This window comes from Gymnoscopelus microlampas (genome assembly GCF_963454915.1).
Source record: "Gymnoscopelus microlampas genome assembly, chromosome: 2".
Lineage (NCBI taxonomy): Eukaryota > Metazoa > Chordata > Actinopteri > Myctophiformes > Myctophidae > Gymnoscopelus > Gymnoscopelus microlampas.
The window spans coordinates 40,625,858-40,645,802 of record NC_139939.1 but is presented as its reverse complement, the minus strand read 5'-3'; the positions used below and the strand labels follow the sequence as shown (position 1 = coordinate 40,645,802).

Sequence of the window (19,945 nt, the reverse complement as noted above, 5' to 3'; positions counted from 1 at the left end):
GTCTTGTATTTTGCTAGGGCACATTTCACACAAGCAAACAGAGACAGGGGTTCTACGAAAAACACTCTCCCCTCAGACGTGACTTCTCCAGTGATGATTCAAGGGCAGCAATCTATCTTGAGTCGTGAGTGAGTGTACACGTCCAGTCATTAGTAGACATTTACTAAAACTAGCAACAACAGCGACTAGCAAAAACTTCCTCCCTTGTTTCTTTCCCCCCCTCCTCTTCTTAATCCTAAATGATCAATAGGAATTGGTTTTGACAGTAATGAGAGAGGGAGAGAGGAGAAGTGAGCTCGGTGGGGCCCGGTGGTCTAATTAAGCCAGCGTCTCCGCCGTTCGGCTAATTAATAGCGGAGAGGGGAAATTAATGTAGTGCTCCTGGCCTGCTGCTGACAAGCTGCGGGGGCAAAATGCGGCGACGTCAGCAGCACGGCCCCGCGGCACCCCAGGTGACTGCCAACGCCTCCTTCGTCATTTAGACAGCTGCGGCGGACTGCTACAGACGCTACGACCAGTGTTGCCAGATTTTTCAAGAGAAATAAGCAACCAGGTCTACGCGAAAACAAGCCCAAAAGAAGCGACTATATCAGTTTAACCACTTTAAACCCAGTGGTGTGTTCTACCGTGTTACACTACAGTACGTGGTATGACTTGCAGATTTTTGGGGAAAAAAGCGTACCCCTCTACTAGCAAATCTTCATCCATTGACCACGCGCGAGCGTAACCACGACCACGCACAGGGAAGGATTCTGGTATGCCCTCCGAAAAAACCTAGAACAAACCGCTGTTTAAACATGTATATTTTCAAACAGCCGATCCCCCCAAATGAATATGTATTTATCCACGGACCCCCATCTGAAACTATCGGCAATTTGAAAATAGCCGATCTACAGTATAAGCTCACAACGCATCGCATCGCTGTGAGCTTATAGATCTGCCATTTTCAAAAAATCTCGAAAAATGACTATTTTCTAAACATTGTATGGGGGGGGGGGGGGGGGGGCACCGGCACAAGATAGTTTCAGGTGGGGGTCTGCGGACACATAGACAGCAAGCCCAAATAAGCAACTACACTTAAGAGATTTCTTATCCTTCCTTTATCTCGATATCCCCTCCCTTCTGCCATCCTCTCACCCCTCTTTCTCACACGCACACACACACACACACACACACACACACACACACACACACACACACACACACACACACACACACACACACACACACACACACACACACACACACACACACACACACACACACACGTTGGGCATGTTGCTGGACAAGATGCAGCTAGGTATTGAAATCCTGAGACTCTATTAATGTGCACTATGTCACTGTAGCCCTTTGAGAGACTACTGTAACCCCAACCAAAAAATGAGAAGGGAGATGTGTCATAGCCTGGAAACCAGACAAAGGCTAAATGTGTCACTCTTCCACACAGCCTAATAATGCCCCGTTCACATTGCTCAGCTTGACGCAAAATACTAGCTTCAAGTTTCAATGAAATGTCTACAGCGTTTCACGTTGTGAAGCTAGACAGCAAAGAGCGTGACTTCAAACCTCCCAAGAGCTAAGCAATGCGCTCCTGTTCATACAGCTAGTTTTTTCACCACACCAAGCGGGCACATAGCTGATACTGTACATGAGCCACTCATGTTGAATGCACTTCTTATAAGTCACTTTGGATAAAAGCGTCTGCTAAATGACTGTAATGTAATGTACTAACCTCAGACACGCCCAGTTTTGGCCTCTAGCTTCGTGCTTAGCTTCATGCTTTTTTTGTGTGACGCTCCAATGTGAACAAAGCATTACTGAGGTCTGACCTCTCTGCTCTGGGGGACATCTGTTTCAATTGAACCCTGGAACACTTGACCCTGTGTATAATGGACAACCTCACGATTTAACCTAAACTAAATCTGGCCACTTTGTGAGGTGGTCAGATGGGTGGACCAGATGGGTGGACCGCGAACACTTTCGAGATTTTCAAGTGGGCCTTAATCCAGAAAAGGTTGACAATCTCTCACTGTCACACATACACAGGAGGACACACACAAGACTTCATCAGAATGTAAACTCTTACGCAAGCGCACGCACGCGCACACACACACACACACACACACACACACACACACACACACACACACACACACACACACACACACACACACACACACACACACACACACACACACACACACACACACACACACACACACACACACACACACACACACACACACACACACACACACACACAAAGTGGGTATATTCAGATTACAATCTCTGCAAAAAAAAAAAGCTGTATCATTGTACAGTAAAAGCCTAGTGACTCCAGAGAGTCTTTTAACGTGAGATTAGCCCATCTCAGCGATTCAGTGAATACGTCTATAGGGCTCAATTAAAAAAAGGATCAAAATGTGGTGACTTTTTAAAACAGCCAGCTACAGTAAGTGGGGAAAGATATGAGAGCTAAACAGTGCTCCCACTGTGTGTGTGTGTGTGTGTGTGTGTGTGTGTGTGTGTGTGTGTGTGTGTGTGTGTGTGTGTGTGTGTGTGTGTGTGTGTGTGTGTGTGTGTGTGTGTGTGTGTGTGTTCATGCAGGGGTTACCTGAGGACCACTACATGTGCCTATTGATTAAAGCCTCGGCCACAAGATGCATAGAAGACAGCCTACATTGTAACGTACAGTAGTTGTTGCCAAGTTTGCCCCATCGCAGCTTTTTAATGGATCCACAAAGAGCTCCCCTCCCTCTCCTTTGGTGTCTGGGGAACAAAGACGAATAGCTCTTTTATTGGCCTCCTGGTAACACCTCTGTGCTCAGGGTGTTTTTCCCCCTACTTTCCCATAGCTGTCCCCACCTCTCCTTTGATGAATTAATATCACGTTGAATAGGGCCAGTCTCACATCTTGCCGATTGTTCCCGTTTTAATCAAACTTGATTACAAAAGGCCTGTTCTGAAAAGACACTGGCACCGGCTGATTATGGATGTGTGCGTGTGCGTGTGTGTGTGCGCGTGCGCGTGCGTGTGCGTGTGCGTGCGTGCGCGTGAGTGTGTTCGAGCGCTGCTTTTGTTGCACAGAATGACTTTGTGCGTACATGCAGGCTTGTGGTAATGCGTGTGGGACAATGCGTGTGCACATACGTGCATTTACAGTATGCATGTATGTATGACTGTGTATGCGAGTGTGTTCGAGCGCTGCTTTTGTTGCACAGAATGACTTCGACTCGATCCGGCTCGCAGCGCAACTTTCATATCTTCACATGCAGAAGACAAAACACGTCTGCGTGGCACTTCCAGGGCTACGCATCCAGTCACACTTTCAGTAAGATGCAAATGAATCCACACAATAATGAGTGCTCCTCATTTGAAAGCAACACGTGCCTCCATTAGAAAAACTGTGCAACTGTGCAAATTTGATGCAAACCGCAGAGGATGAAAAAGAGCAAGGGAGGGGGGATGGGTATACAGGGCCAGTTGGAGTTTCTTTCTTTCTTTCTTTCTTTCTTCTCGTTTCATTCTGACAGTGAGTGACAAAACGTCTGGATTCCAGGTCAAACGCGGACGAGGGCTTGGCGCGGGCCCGTCGACGGTGTAGCCAGGCGGAAAATTGGAAAATTTAAGCTACAGTGAGTCATTAGCTAAATCAAATATGAAACAAAAAGCTCCGTCTTTCCCCAGGGAACACTTTTCCTAGTGGTCTAATCTCTCATTCTAAAGGAGAAATGATTTCACTCCGGTAGACTCTTGAAAATATGCTGCCGCTTATCGCGGGGTGCATGCTAGCACAGATAAAACTGACCATCTTCAGCAAATTCGCTTGTGCACTTTAGCGTAAAGAAGTTTCCCTCCGTTTTCTTTTGTTAATCAGCACAGGCTCCCTCAACTAGTTTCCCACCAACTTATCCCTTATAGCCTCATCCCCATCTCACTCTTAACCTCCACCCCCCACCCCTCTGTCTCCATCCTTCCATTCTCCTATACTTTATTCTTCTTCTCCAAACTCTGCGTAACTAATTGGATCTGGCATGGACTGTAATGACTTTGCATTCGGTGGTGTGCCATGGGGAAAAATCACTCTTCATTTCCTCTGGCATCACTCAGAGTGACCACAAGCTGAACCCCGATGACATCTGCCTCTGCTGTCCCAGGAACTGCTGATCGCAGATTCTAAGGGAGTCATTTGGACAAGTTGCCCCAGGAGGGGACATCAGCACAATAGATGCATGTGCATACAGTACCTGCGCAGTATGTGTGTGCATGACAGACAGAGAGAAAAAGAGAGAGAGAGAGAGAGAGAGAGAGAGAGAGAGAGAGAGAGACAGAGGGGGGTAAAGAGAGAAAGGGAATTGAATACTGTGTGATTTGTGAATAATACAGTAAAATAACAGGGCTGTCTCGTATTCTCATGTATGCATGGATGGACGGACGGACGGACGGACGGACGGACGGTATGGATGTTTCGATGTACAATACTGCATGTCTCACTGTGTTTCTGCAGTTGTACGGGGACATGGGGGCATGTTTGTTTGATTACCTACGCCTGTGTTTTGTATGCAGGCATACATGACTCTCCATTATGTGCTCTGCCTAATGTGTTTATCTGTAAAACATTCATAGTTGCCACTTCCTCTATTCATTCACCTCTGTGGTGTTTGTGGGACACTCTGTGGGATATTCTGTGACAGAATGAGAGGACCACACTAATTAGACATGTCTATGCCATCAGCCAAATAGACTGATTACAAAGGCACAAGCCCGATGTATAGGCAGGTAATTCAATCTAGCACACACAAATCCAATCAGGGAACACTCCCTTGGCATCATGTAGGGATGACTCAGGGTTACTGTGGAAGGATCAGGACCTTGAGGCACAAAGCATCTGAGGGATTGAAACTAGCAATTGGTAAAATGTTGAGAGAAGACTGGGCAAAGTGGGAGGATTACTCATAATTGAACACATTGGTGTTTGTTAAACCTTTGCCTGTACAGAAAATGAAAGCTTTCCTCTTCAGAGTCACCTTTGTATGTATGCCTAGTCCATGCCTAGGTCAGACCACAGCTCTGTCTCGCTGCAAAGCGCCAGTGAAAAAGTTGAACTTGCCTCAACTCTTTCACACTGCTTTTTGATGGCTTCGCCTCCAACCACAGCCAGGTCACGCCTCACCAAAGACAATGTGTGGAACCACGCCACTTTCGCATAACACAGATGTGGAATACCGCGGTTGATGTGAATTCGGCCTAACACCAGGAAGCTGGCCTGTACAGAAACAAATCTTCGGCAGTTGGCCACTGAGCAGCACTGGTAGAGCAAAGTAAGTGCCTTGCTTAAAGGCATTTCACTTGCTGTTGCTGAGGTGAGGAGACAGCATTTCTGGTTTACATCTAGATATTCCTAACCAGGCTGGGCAATACAACCAGACAACTTTCGATCGCAAGCCACATTCTCTAACCTCAAAGCGGCTGCCACATAAATTGACTGTAAAACAATAAATTAAATATATTTTAATAAATACTGAACAGACTTTAGGCTGATTTAGGTCATTACCTCGAAATGTTTTAGGGGTTCCTGTTCATTTATTATCATCATAAAATATGCTCTGGCAATCCTGCCATCTGTAGTGACAAAGTCAATCTCTTTATCTCAACTGAGACATTTGTGGTATTTTTAACCCAACAGTTGTTCTGAGCACAGTATTCAACTGACTTTTATGCTAAACCAAGAGATTTTTTGTGTGCAACATCTGGGGAAATGTCACCCGCTGTGTGAGACAGCACAAAGAGAAAGAGAGGGTGAACAAAAAAAAACTAAGAAAGAAGGAGAGCTGAATGAAATACCAACTCAACATAATCCTTCTTCTTCCTGACATGGTGCCTGTTGCCTCCAGTCAAATAGAGCTGTCAGCAGCAGTAGCAGCAGTCATGTTATAGCTCCAGATTGAGTTTAACCCAACTCAGCTGTAAGTAACTGCTCAGGGCCTCGGGAAAAATAAAGATCCATATGCCAGGACCAAATTTGTCTGTCACTTTAATTCCCTTGTCAATAGCGGCACAAGCCCAATTCCACGTCAACAAAAAACCCTACAGTATAATAAACTGCCTGTCTATCTGTGTATAAACATGGCCTCTTCCCGCAGTTTCATAGGAGTGTTTTGTGTGTGTGTGTGTGTGTGTGTGTGTGTGTGTGTGTGTGTGTGTGTGTGTGTTTTTGTGTCTGTGTGTACCTTTTCTTCTCTGCTCCATATCTGCTCAGTAGTCGCTGTAGGCCACCACACTTGAAGCCCTGGAAATGTGCAGCAGGTGCACCGACTGTGATGATGTCATAAAAGGCATCTGTGGAGATGAGAGAGAACAACTTGTAACTTGTGTCCTTCATAGTAAAATCCTCTGAGAGTTTACACGTCTATCCATTTGGTTACATTTGTACACTCTGGGAGTTACAAATGGATACATTAAAGGGAAACTTCCCAGATGTTCACCCTAAATCCCATTGTTCTGACTGTGAGAAGATCAATAATATCTTTGGCGGCCGTAGCTTAGGGCAGGGGGGTCCGTGGACCCCCAGGGGGCCTGTAACTCAGAGAGCACAATTGGAACCAAATGGACCATTTGGTTCCATTTGTACGCTCTCAGAGTTATATGTCAAATACATAATATCAAACTGGGGGTCCTTGAAATTTTGAGAACCACTGGCTTAGTGGATAGAGAGTCTGTCTGGTAATCATGACCTCTGTCTGGTAATCACAAGGTCAATGGTTCGCCCCCCTGCCCTGGTCTAAGTGTCCCTGAATTTGGGATTATAATAAATAAAATTAAAACTAAAGTACTGTCACAAAAAATACCTATGTATTCTGTGTATTTCTCTGCGAAATGTTGACGTTGCAAAACAATAAGGTCAAACACACCATTTCATGTCATCGGGCGTACTGTTTCGTGACGTCATTTCTTGGGATGGGATCTACTGTAGGTTGGCAAAGTGTCCCTTTAACACTGAGAATATTACTGTGGTGGGTGTTTCCTGACATCATTTTGATGCAGTTACATTTATATAGTTTTCCTATGCTACAGTGTAGCATATACACATATATAAAACCTTTTCCCAGAAAAAATAAGAGGCTATTGAAAGAGGCAAAATGGGTCCTGTGCTGTAACATAGAGCAAGCCAGGAAAATAAACTCAAGTGCACTTTACAATAGTTGGACTTTAGGCAGCTGTCTCCCAGTGAGTACGTATAGTCTGGGTTAGAACCACTTTGACAAAAGAAAATTGTCACATACTATACTGAGTTGGTGTTCTCACGCACGCACGCACACACACACACACACACACACACACACACACACACACACACACACACACACACACACACACACACACACACACACACACACACACACACACACACACACACACACACACACACACACACACACACAGTGTCTTTACCTGGATGCATGGGCACAAGTAAAAGATATGCATGGTTATTTTGAAATCTTTGTTCAGTAAATTGATACATTTGTTGCACAATATAGTGTGCTATCATATAAAGATCTACAAGAACGTGAATCTGAGGATCGGTGCGCAGTTGAATCAGTATTCATGAATGTAATAAATGTACCCTAAAGCTTTATGGGATTATTTGATTATGGGCACTACAAAAGGTGTATACTAGTATGCACACGCACGCACGCACGCACGCACGCACGCACGCACACACACACACACACACACACACACACACACACACACACACACACACACACACACACACACACACACACACACACACACACACACACACACACACACACACACACACACACACAGCGAGCAGAGGACATGACATGTTGGGCTGACAAGATGCAGTCAGAGGTATTAAAAAACACAGAGTACATGAACCAGCCATACCAGTAGATACTTAAAAGTGGTGCAGAACCATGCATATTCTATTGCATCTACTTTTAGAACCAAACCCCCCGCCTTCCTGCCTGATTTATATTGCAGCCTTGTATATTGCTCCATTACCAAGGCCTCTCTCTCTCTCTCCCCCCCCCCTCTCTGAGCAGCTGCCTTCTGGTCTTAATGTAGCGTTGCTCCCATGTTGAAGAGGAAGGACGGGCCAATGTCACAGCGGCTTCATTCCAATTTGCACACCGCCATCGAAAGTAAATAAACACTTCACAGACGGCTGGCAAGCACAGAGGTGCTCATAACAGGTCTTGTTTTGAATGAGCAATGGATGAAGCTGACACTAATGTGAGAGGAAGAAGAACTCAGAGGAGGAGAGGCGGCGGCACAGGACGGGATGGCGGAACAGAGGAGTGGAGGAGTTGGGGGGGGGTGGGAGGCGGGGGGGGACTGTATGTCTGTGTGTGTCTGTGTGTGTGTTTGTTTGTGCGTGTATGCATTTCTGTGTGTGTGTGTGTGTGTGTGTGTGTGTGTGTGTGTGTGTGTGTGTGAATGTTTTGCCATGAGCTTTAGTGGCAGGTCAGCTAATGACCACCCCAGGGGGCGGCGGTGGTATGCCACCACCCCACAGGAAGTGCTGTTTGAAGGGTCGCTGGAAAAACAACAACACAGGAATTAATAGCACAAGACAGCCCTAAGTGATACCGCGGGGAGACGGACAACAATGTGGACTAACAACACCACCATGCCCCCCTAGTGACAGGGGTTGGTTATGTGTTATTATTTGTGTCTGTGTCAGTACACAAAGTCTCAATGTATCCTTTTGTAACTCCGAGAGTGTACACACATGCACTCTCTGAGTTAATTGAACACAGGAATGTATAGTGCACGAGTCATTATGCGAGTAAGCGTGTATCTGTGTGAGCATGTGCATCATGTCTGTGTGTAGGGGCGCTTTACTGCTGTCCACCACATCCTGTGTTAATTATCCCTGTGCCCAGCCATGCAGCCCCATGCTCGCCACACGCTTTTTGGCCCCTGGAGTTCTCCAACTTCCAAGTCAACCCTTAATTGGTTTCACCCCTCCCACGCAGAAGCAGCAGTGGCAGAAGCGGCAACACTGAAATACAATGACAGCATCTCAGGACATCAATCACACAAGGGCCAATTTGTGGCCCGATTTGCTTGGTCTCCACCATGCCTGGTTCCCCCCGCCCCGCCCGTCTCAATAAATCGAACAGAGAACGAGACAGTTGGGGTAGTGAGAGGGCCATTTCTCCCAGAGAGGAGAAATTGATTGTGGCGGTGAAGATAAGTCGGTATAATTCATACTTAACCCATCCTGCAGCCCTGTTAAACACTGACAAAATATCCTTTTTACATGGCCCAAATGAGTGCTGAACAATATGTTCTTGGGGCTTGCTTTGCCAAGCCCGGCTTTTTAGAGCTCTGAAATGTTCCGCTGCCGTCACTGGGGAGACTGAGAGTGGCCATTTCCAGAAAAATTAACATTTCGTCTGGCTCAAAGTGGTGTTTTATCCCCTCGCTGGATGATCAATACACAAAAATGCTAATGAAAACAGTCATGGTTGAGGTTTTTTAAATAGACAAAAAGCACAGACACACAGTCAATGACTAATAATAACCAATTGACTTGGGAATATTCACAGAGTATATTCACAATGGCTTGATAAAGCCTGTAGTCATAAAAAGAGTGCAACCCATTGAACCGAATGAAACCCATGTGTCAAAGTAGTCTAGAAATGACCATCTATCAGAACAGCAGGGGGCTATATTTGATTGGCCGCTGTTATGTTACGCATTGACATTGTAGCATTTTACTTATTTTAGTGTTGTTTAGCATTGTTCTGACCTCCACAGAGTAGATTATCTTTTTCTCCTTTTTGTTGGATATGATGATGACGATGATGATGATATTAATATTATTATAAATAATGCTGCTACAATGTATGAGGATCCAGAAGAGGATGTGCACAATATGTAACAATAAAGCAACCTTGAATGTATGCATATGTACTGTACATTGTATGTGTGGAGAATCTGCACTAAATACATGCATACCCATGACATTTATATTGATATTATATACTGTATATTGACTATGTCCCTGTTGTGACAGCGATATGCTCTAAAAGGGTGAACAACATATTTTCTTTTCAGCTAGTCTTTAATGGGGGGGGGGGGGGGTTGAAAAGAGAAAAGAGTTACTGTTCGGAGGCCTTTGCAGTCGAATCTCAAATAAAAAGAAGAAAGATGAGTGGCAGAAGGTCACTGCTGCATTCAATACTAAAGTTCAGAGCTGCGCACATTAGAAGAAATTAAAGTGAGGAGGGAGGCCAGAAAGCGTATTGGCGTGCGTATTGGCATGCACAGAATGAGAATCAGCCACCGGGGGAGGAGAGGCGAGTCCACTCTCTTCACTCCACCAATGCACGGCTGGCATCCTCGGACAAACGGCTGTTTGTGGAAATGTCACAGACATCAGATTAGATTGTTCTCAATCTCCTGCAATAAATACAGTGCCACAGCAGCCACTGTGCACGCCACGGTTGTGCAGGTTCATCACACACTCTTTTTTTTTTTTTTAAAGATTTGTTTTTGGTAGTTTTTTATTATTTTTCATTGAAGAGGGACAGGGAAAGTAGTCTGACAGGAAGAATGGGGAGAGAGATGGGGGGAAGACATGCAGGAAAGGCCGACGGGAACGGGACGCGAACCCGCGGCACACTGCTATTAAGGATTTTCAACCAGGGTGCCTAGACCGCGACGCCACGGTCTAGGCCTCATCACACACTCTTATACAGAGTTATTCATTTTGTTGAGATTGATGTATTGTAGTTCATTCGATGCGAGGGTGCGGACTAACCAACGGCAACTTGGAACTCCTGGATCGCCGCTCTCCACTCCTTCCTATGCAGCATCAGGGTCTGGGGATATGCAGTGTTGCTGGCTCTGCTGTCATGCTGCAGTGGGTACAAACAGACATGTCCGTTTGCTGGCGGAAAACGGGTCGCTACGAAACGGAAGCTCTTGTTCCGGATCCGGCCATTTCTGTCTGTTACTCAATGAAAAGCGGAACACGGATGTGCTTTTTCCAGACCGGATTGCGTCCGTTTTTCCGTTTTTTTTTAACATGGGAGTGGATGGGACTTTCGGCCGTTCGTTCGGTTGCAAACGGACAAGTGTGTTTGTACCCAGTGTGTCCGTTAGTGGTGGTGCCCAGCCAACTTCCCCACCTAGCTGTGCCTTGGGTTGGTTCCCACAGTATCAGTAGGCTCGCCATCACTTCCGGGTGCCTGACACAGAGAACAGGCCTTGTTCGTGACCCTCTGGAGGCCCCCGTAGAGGTCCATGTCTCCGATGTGGTCCTCATATGTGATATCATGCGTGATATCATATATATATATCACGCATATCACTGATATGCGTGATATATGCCATCCAGGGCCTTTTTCCTGCTGTATTGTGATGTCTCAGCTCCGTACAGCAGTACTGATTCCACTGTAGCCATGAACAGCTGTCTCCTGAGGTCATCTCCCATCTCAGATTTCCACAATGTCCCCATCCCGCACAAGACGATTTTTGCACGAGATTTGCAAAAATAAAAAGTGAGTTTCTTGGAGCTTGAGAACAGTGTGCGGACTTCCTTCTTCTTTTGCTTGACTCTTCCCTTGATGTCCAGCACCTGGCCTATAAATACAGGCGTGGGATGTGCACACAATCTTCTCTTTGAACTCATCCCGCACAAGGCATTCCAAGAAAGTTAACAAATGTATATTTGCACACTCTTCGAGTTAACTTTTAGTGTAGTGATTAAAAAAAAATAATCAAATGGGGGTCCGTGGCCTAATACATATCAAACTAGGGGTCCTTGAAATTAAAAAGGTTGAGAATCGCTGATGTAGATAATTGGGGAGCTCCCATAATTATAAGTTTCGATTTTTGAGAAATTAATTATGTGCACCAACAGGGGAAAAGTGTACTTGGCAACTTGGCAATCTTTTACAAAATATGTTAATGTCACAGTGAACCTTTATTGGACCCAAACAAATCATAACGACAATTACACCTCCAAGTCATGGTTCAACACAAATAATGTTTCTATTGCCACTTTTTCTCACTTGCAATGCATCTCGTTTTTCTCTTCCTTCTCCTTTTCTTCTACCTCTTCAGGGGAGTCAGGCAGTGGTCACAGCAAAAAAGATTACTTGATCTACTTATTTCAACTGTCATCTCTGATGTCTTCAGCAGTGGAGATCCATGTCAAGGCTTGTCTGCCTTCAACGTTCCATCAATCACCCAGCCGACACTTGAAATGGATCCCGCTCACAGCTAGTGCAGTTAACAGTTAGCAGATATAATGCATCCTGACAGAGATAAGGATGTGAAAGGCTTGCAGACTGCGCTCAGACAGTTACAGTGGGGAGCAGAGCGGTAGAAAAGGAAAAGGCCTTCCTCTTCGGGCAAATGAACGCGGCTTAATTAGAGTACTGTCTATCTTTCTCTGTCCAAGATCATTCAAATCTTTCGGCCCTGGTTGATGAGGTGAGAACACTATGGACAATTCGGCTTTTGGAAATGTCCATCATGTGAATGAATGTCATATTAGCTGCTCATTCCTGAAATAAACTGTCATCTTCCTTTAAGCCTATACGTATGTGGTTATTGAACTATAGGCCTACTGATGCAGGTCAGGGAGCCGTGATTTGGGACGAGACTGGAGCTTTGGGCAAACAACGCCCCCGGAGAGCTGTTGGAATCCAAACCGCGCCCCCAACCGTCTCCATTGGTTGGTTGTTTCCTGTTGCTGTCAAAATACGCTAGTCTGTTATATGGGTTTATAATTACTTCTCTGCTGGCTATATCCAAAGAGTTTATAAATAGATGGAGACGGCGGTCTTGCGCATCCGTTTGTCAACTGTTGTTGTGAAAATACGCTGTTATATAAGTTAATAATTGCTTTCTTTCTTCTCTCTCTCTCTCTCTCTCTCTCTCTCTCTGTCTTGTGGGTAAAGCAAGCTTGCTTTCATATTGAGAGAGAGAACGCACCACCACCGTTTAAAAAAAAGAACGAGCAAGTTGATATATGACAACAACAGGAAACAGCCAACCAATGGAGACGGTCGGGGGCACGGTTTGGATTCCAGCGGCTCTCCGGGGGCGTGGTTTGCCCAAAGCTCCGGTCTCGTCCCAAATCACACGTCAGGGAGCCATCTTTTGCTCTTTTCAAGTGGATCCTGTGTGTGTGGGTCTGAAAAAGGCATAATGGTGATTACCTGTGGGGGTGAGACAAGTAAATTAAATTCTGTATCCCACATTTCATCCTTGCTTCGGGCCATGTGTCCATCAACACCCACACATCCCTGAACAAGACACTGATGCCCTACTGTATCTGCTCTGGATAAGGTTAAAAGGTTAAAATGTCAAATCAACTATCGCAATATGATACCTGTTTTTCTGGGGCACGTCACTCTCATCCGCTGGGTGTGCAGGTTGATCGGAATGAATTGCAGGGACTTCTGGGTTTTACAACAACTTGCTTTGAATGAAGGACCTGAGTAAATGGAAACACAAAACAGAAAGAAAATGTGTCACTGTGCTGTAAAACATACATTGCATCGGTAATCGAGTATACAAAGCTTCCAGAAACAAAGACGTTGCTGTGATGATAGCTTCTGGTGATATGTAACACCATTACCATCTGGTCTAGCAACACTGTGGTCTTTCCATACAGTGGCTGTGTTTTTCAAGGCTTTTTACTGTTTATTGTCTTTGTTTGTGTGCTAATTGTGGAAAGAGGGAGATAGATATATGGAGAGAGCAAGCGCACAGACAGTGAGATGTAAAGACAGTTTAGCCGACAGCAAGTTTAGTAAATTGGCCTGATGTTCCAATCTTCTCTTCGATTTTCCAATGAAGAAAAACACTCTTGTTGCCATTGAATGTCTGTAGAGTCATTTGATAAACAATTATGTAAGAAAAGGTAATACATAATGGGAAATAAAATCAATGTGAATAAGTGTTGTGCAAGCAGCCATTCAAAGCTAGACTTATATCGACACTGTCGGGGCATGCTATCAGTGATGAGTTATTATGGTGAAGTTTGGCAAAACACTTCAGAATCAGAATCAGCTTTATTGTCACATCACAGGTTTACAGGTCATATGGCTGGGTGAAATGATTTTTTTCGTGCATGCTCCATCATTTTGTAGTTTCCGTGAGAAGAGAGAGATTTGAGGAAGAGTCAGAGCAGGGAAGATAAGAAAAAGAAAGAAAGAACACAGAATAGAAACAGGTATATAATCAAGATACATACAGATAGTGTGTGTAGTATCAGGATTATACAGTACTATAAATGTTTGGAACATTTGCAGGTTCAGTTCAATAGACCGGTTCGTGCAACAAAGAAATGTAAAAAAAAACATTTTTTTTCACAAATGCACCTCAGGTAAAAAAAACATGCACGGTAAATCCGCATAAAGGGAGTAGGAGTGTAATCTACATGAGGGAAGGTAATACAGCATACAGTAGGGAGTCTAGACTAGACCGATTTGACTTAGATGTTTTTAAATGTTTCCCAATAAGGTACACGATGTAACATGATGAAAAATATTTTTGTTTATACACAGATTTTATAGACGAATCTGAAATGCCCCCCCTCATCATCCTATTTAGCATATCCATGCTGCAGACAGCAGCTTCAAAGAAGGCTGTAAAGGCTTGAAATAGGGTTATGAGCTAATGTGGTAGAGGTATGTACGTATATCTAACATGTTCACTCATATCACACACTTCAATACACATGCTGTATGAAAAAGAGTGTATCCAATCAGCCATCCAAACTATCCAGTAATGTGCAGCATAATCCTCTGAGCATAGGATTTTACACACACACACACACACACACACAAACACACACACACACACACACACACACACACACACACACACACACACACACACACACACACACACACACACACACTTTGGTAAAAAAACTTCCAATTAAAAACTTTTCCCTTAAAAACAACAAGGTGGCGTCTGTTTGCGGCTTACCGTAAATCTCAAAACCACACATTGACACCCCATGTTAGCGGCACAAATCTCAAATATGTAAATGAGACTCGTGAGTCTCTCTGAAATGGGGTTAAGCTTTTAAGAACAATAAACAACAAACAAAAAAGGGGAAGAAAAAAACTACTCATGTTTGCAAAGAGGTAATTTGAGTAAACAGTAGGTGGTCGAAAAAGGTATATAGATAAGAAGGAAAAATCTGTCTGAAACTTTTTAATACCATAATTGTGTGTGGTCTTTTTTAAAGACCCCTTTAAACGTCCACGTCTGAAGCATTATGCCAGCCCACGTATGGACATAAAATTGCAGGGTGCATTAATTCTGTGTAATTGTGCCACTTTATGCTACCTTCATCCCCACAACTATTAGTTCAAATGAAAAGACATTAAATCCAACACGTGCAGTGTGCCAACACAATGCATTTGTGCTGCCAAGGAAAACAAATGCACTATTTCCACCAATATAACATTTAGATGCATCTTCCAGACTTAATGAAGCCACATGTTCCTCAATGAAGGACATCTGTTCCTCGATCACTTCTGCACATTGGGATGACCTTCAACAAATAAGAGATAAGACGCGACAATACTAGATAAAATAATAAAAACACAGCTGATTATCTAATTTAAACTCTTCCTTGCAGGTTGGATCAATGTCTAATCACTTCAATGATATTCACTTGTGAGTTTTACTTTCATGTAAGCAACCATTCACAAAAAAGGAAAAAGAAAAACATAACCCCTAACCTTAACCCCTAAAGCTAAATAAAGACTGTGCCATTGTTGCCTCATTGCTCCCAACATTGATAGCATGGCTAGCATTGAACTAGTCTGAGAAGACGGAGTCTTTCTGCGCAAGGTGGAGCCATTCATAAAGTCAGGTGGGCTAAACTCAGCGGGAGTTCGCCGTGGGCTGCAGTGCTCTGGGGACCTGGGCTAATCGAGCTTACTGACCGCTGTGGGTTAGACGAATTAGCCATATGAAATCCCCATCTGTTTGTCCAGGTGGTATGTTGCTTGACGCCAGCGGTATTGGCCAACAGCTGTCTAAAAGCAGACAGGGTTACTATCTCTTCATCTCAGTTCTCTGGGGTCGTTTTGTTCAAAACGAAAAATTGAGTGAGCAGACAAGTGTGTTTGTACTGCTGCTATATTGAAATAGACGTAGGGAAGCTTAAATGTAGGAGGGTGTGGGAGACAAGGGAGGGACAGCTCTGGGAAGATTCTCTTCTTGTTCACTTTTTCAGCATCATTTTGCTTTTTGCATCATTAACTGATTCTTTCAGAGGAATAACAATCGATGTGCTACAGTAAAACATTTGACCAACCACCTCACTGGACAAGGAGCCCGAGGACAAGCTGAGAAAACCAAACAAGACTACCACAACAACAGCCAGCCACGGCCAGACTGCCAGTGGCTAGCAACCTTCAAGGTGTTCGATGGTGCCCCAGTAGCACAGCGGGGTACTTGTTTCAATCAAACAACAGGAAGGTACTGTACAGCGCTGCGGGGCTGGTTTGATAGGCAAGTGAGAGCTGGAGAACCAGTTGAAATTTGTAATCTCCATGTCCACAGTAATTGTGTGCACTGCACTGATTAATATTATTATGTGACAGCAAGGACGCTCGGGTTGCGGAGTGGTTAAGTCCCTGCCCACCAGGTTGTGGGTTCAAATCCACCGTGGTGCAACCGGCTTTGTCGAGCGTCTACACGAACAATTGGCCCGTGTTCGGGGGAGGGAAGCCGGACGGGGAGGGTGATATCGGTCATTGCACGTATTCCTACAGGCTGGGGCGGCACCTGTCAGCGGGGAGTGTTGGGCGGGAAGAGTAGGACGAAGGCTCTACGTCCTCCTGGTGGGGGCTCCTCACTGGCAGGTGAGTCAGTAGGATACGACAGCAGTGACAACACAGAAATGTGTGTGGGGAGGAATCAATTGGCATAACCACTAAATTGGGGAGAAAAGGGGGTAAACAATAATTGGCTACTCTAAATTTAAAAACAAATATATATATATATATATATATATACATATGTGACAGCAGAAAGGCAGGGAGGAAGACAACAGCAGAGACAGAATGAGTAAAATATGAGCAAAATATGAGCAACTGAGGCCTTAATCATTGTCCCAGGCTCCGCGCACCTGGACGGTTACAATTACCAGTGACTTGTCATTATTTTCGATGTCAGCAGTAATGATTTGACGGAGATTGATCTCACAGCACTGTCCTCTGCCTGTTTTTTTTGTTCCGATACATTTTCCACAGCAGATTCAATAAGTACACAGCCTCATATAAGCACACATGTTCCGCCTCCCGTCACTACGTTATTGCTGTCAGGCAAAAAGCCTTAAACCGTTCTTATGTCCAAAACCATTACTTTTTAGTAGTGTTCTAATAGATCCAATGCAGTTAATGCAGTTAGTCACAAGCTCTTGTTAAAACAATCAATTGGTTGAATATTTATGAACCTGACATCCTTTAGGTCATCATAGGCAAAGATTTCCCAAAATGGCAGATCTACAAGCTTGTATTGGCTAATTTAGCTACTTTTGCAGCATTCATTTATTCAAAAAATCATAAAAAGATGAAATATGGAGATACAAGATTTCTGCCAGACACAGAAGAAATTCACAATAGCAACCTACATTGCTTTTGACAGACACCGCCTCTCTCTCACGTTGCTGTGGGCTCTGCAGTCACCACTGGTGGTGAGGGGTGATTGGCAGTTTTTGTGTATGCTGTGAAGACATGCTGCTGGCGACGCACCTTTCAATGCAAACCGCACTTAGCGGGATTTACACCGCTAATTTTGGGGTGGCTGGCAAACAATGGGAGCCGAAGAGAATGATTAATTCATGAATGGAACACAGTTATTAGAGCTTCTCTGAGTGTGTGTGCCGGGGTCAGCATGTCTCATTAAAAATGGATAGAACGGGAAACACAGCGGCTGTTGGACCTGAGCACGGACAGGGGATTCTGCCTCCACCTCTCCAGGGACAGGCTGTCTCTTCCTCCTCCTCCTCTTGCTGTTCTTATTCTTTCACTGTGCTCTCTCTCTCTCTCTCTCTCTTCCTTCATGTTTATTCATGCTCTGACGCCTCTCACTTGACACCCTAGGTCTTTTCTCTTCCTTCATCTCCAAGCACACCTTTTATTATCACTTTATCTGATTTCATTTCCTCATTTGCACTTTGACTTGTAAGAATTCGGTGGCGTGACCGTCCTTCTCTTAAGCACGTCCTTTTCTTCAATGTTTAGCTACGTGCGACGCTCACTTCTGTTGCTCTACATGTACCACAACACAGCTTCCTTACCGCCATTTATTTGACAATGCTTTATCCTGTTCCTTTTTTTCCCCACTTTGGTCGCCAATTCCTGATTCACTGTGTATTCTGGTCTCTCGTCACTGCTAACTCCTACAATTGGTCCTGGGGAGAGCACAGACAACCACTTGCCTCCTTTGATACAAATGTTATCAAGGCTGCTTCTTTTCACCTGACAGTGAGGATGTAACACATGCAGAGCTACACACAATTCTTCCTAGCTCCATACCCTTCTGAACTGCATGACCAACCAGTAGGAGGTGATAATGCAGTGACAGATATTGCCCTCCTGCCCGGCTTCCCTCCCATGGCCAATTGTGTTTGGTCTAATACCCAGCCACCGTGGAGGATTTGAACACCTAGTCTCCGCGGTGGTGGGCAGGACATTTACCCCACGCCACCTGCATGAGGACCTTCTCGCTGCCATTTCATATCTTTGATACAGTTCCTTACCATTTATCTTCATCTATCTCTTCTCTACATCTATCTCTTCTGTCCTGTCCTCTATTAGCCACCGCTCCCTAATGCATTCCCGCTCTCACTCTACTCTCCTCCTATCTCACACCTTTCTTTTAATCTCATCAGGTATTAATAATTAATCCACGCCACCAGTCTGGCCTGCCCCGGCTAGCCCTGTCGCCTGTCAGCCCCACAAAGTTAATGCATGGGGCTGGATTGGAGCGGGGGGGTGCATTTGGGGTTGGGGGGTTTGTAGAGTAGGTGTCTAACGACCAGCTTTATCAGCTGCACAAGGCATCTGGGCCACAAGAACGAGCTTGTCGGGAACCATCAAGGCCTTGTCCCCTGCTACCCCCAGCCTCCTCCTGGGAACATCCTCTCCCTGACTTCCTCCTCCTCCCCCGGTGCCGAGCCAAGGGAGAGCGGGAGCCTTCGCCCTTGCCACCGCTGTTGCTGCCACTGCCATCATCCCTCATCAGCCGGTCACAGGGGAAAGCAGCAGTGACAAATATCTCATTACGGGAGCCGAGGAAATCAGAGTAAAATCAATCACTTGCCATCAGGTTCCTGCAGCTGCGGGACGCATAGGCTGAAATATATCGATGTTGAGGGGGAGAGAGGGGGACATGACAGGGACAGACAGAGAGAGAGAGAGAGAGAGAGAGAGAGAGAGAGAGAGAGAGAGAGCAAATAGTGTTCTGCCCTGGCCATGAGGGTATTTGATATCGGTGTGCATTTATTCCTAATAGTAATTCTATTAGCAGCAATTTATTGAGTCGGGTTGAGGATACGGAGCGATAATTTGATAGAGACACCTAACATCTGTCATTTGAAGTGCATGTGCGTGTGCGTGTGCGTGTGCGTGTGCGTGTGCGTGTGAGAGAGAGGGAGAAAGAGAGAGAGAGAGAGAGAGACACAGAGAGAGCGCGAGCGCGCATGTGTGTCTGTGTCATGTACATGCGCTTTTGAGCGTGCACACTTTATACCATTTACATTATACTTTATACTATTTTGTACATTCTCAGAGTTAAATCAACGCTCAGGATTTTACAGTGCAACACTCTGAAAGCACCAAAGGAATGTCTGACATTCCTGCCTTCTATGTAAACACCTTGCTTCTAGCCCACATATCCCTGTTTTGTGAAAACCAGA

General features: G+C 45.0%; 1 protein-coding gene across 6 annotated transcripts in view; it reads right to left on the bottom strand.

Annotated features, from left to right (window-relative positions):
- Positions 1–19,945, bottom strand: part of inpp4b (inositol polyphosphate-4-phosphatase type II B) — a 222,570-nt gene that overhangs the window by 61,442 nt on the left and 141,183 nt on the right. For all 6 annotated transcript variants that reach the window (XM_084043328.1, XM_084043330.1, XM_084043329.1 and 3 more), the window contains 2 exons: positions 13,385–13,489; positions 6,231–6,339 (listed from right to left, as the gene is read on the bottom strand). In XM_084043328.1, the coding sequence (XP_083899454.1) occupies positions 6,231–6,339; positions 13,385–13,489 (214 nt within the window). The remainder of the gene's footprint in view (positions 1–6,230; positions 6,340–13,384; positions 13,490–19,945) is intronic.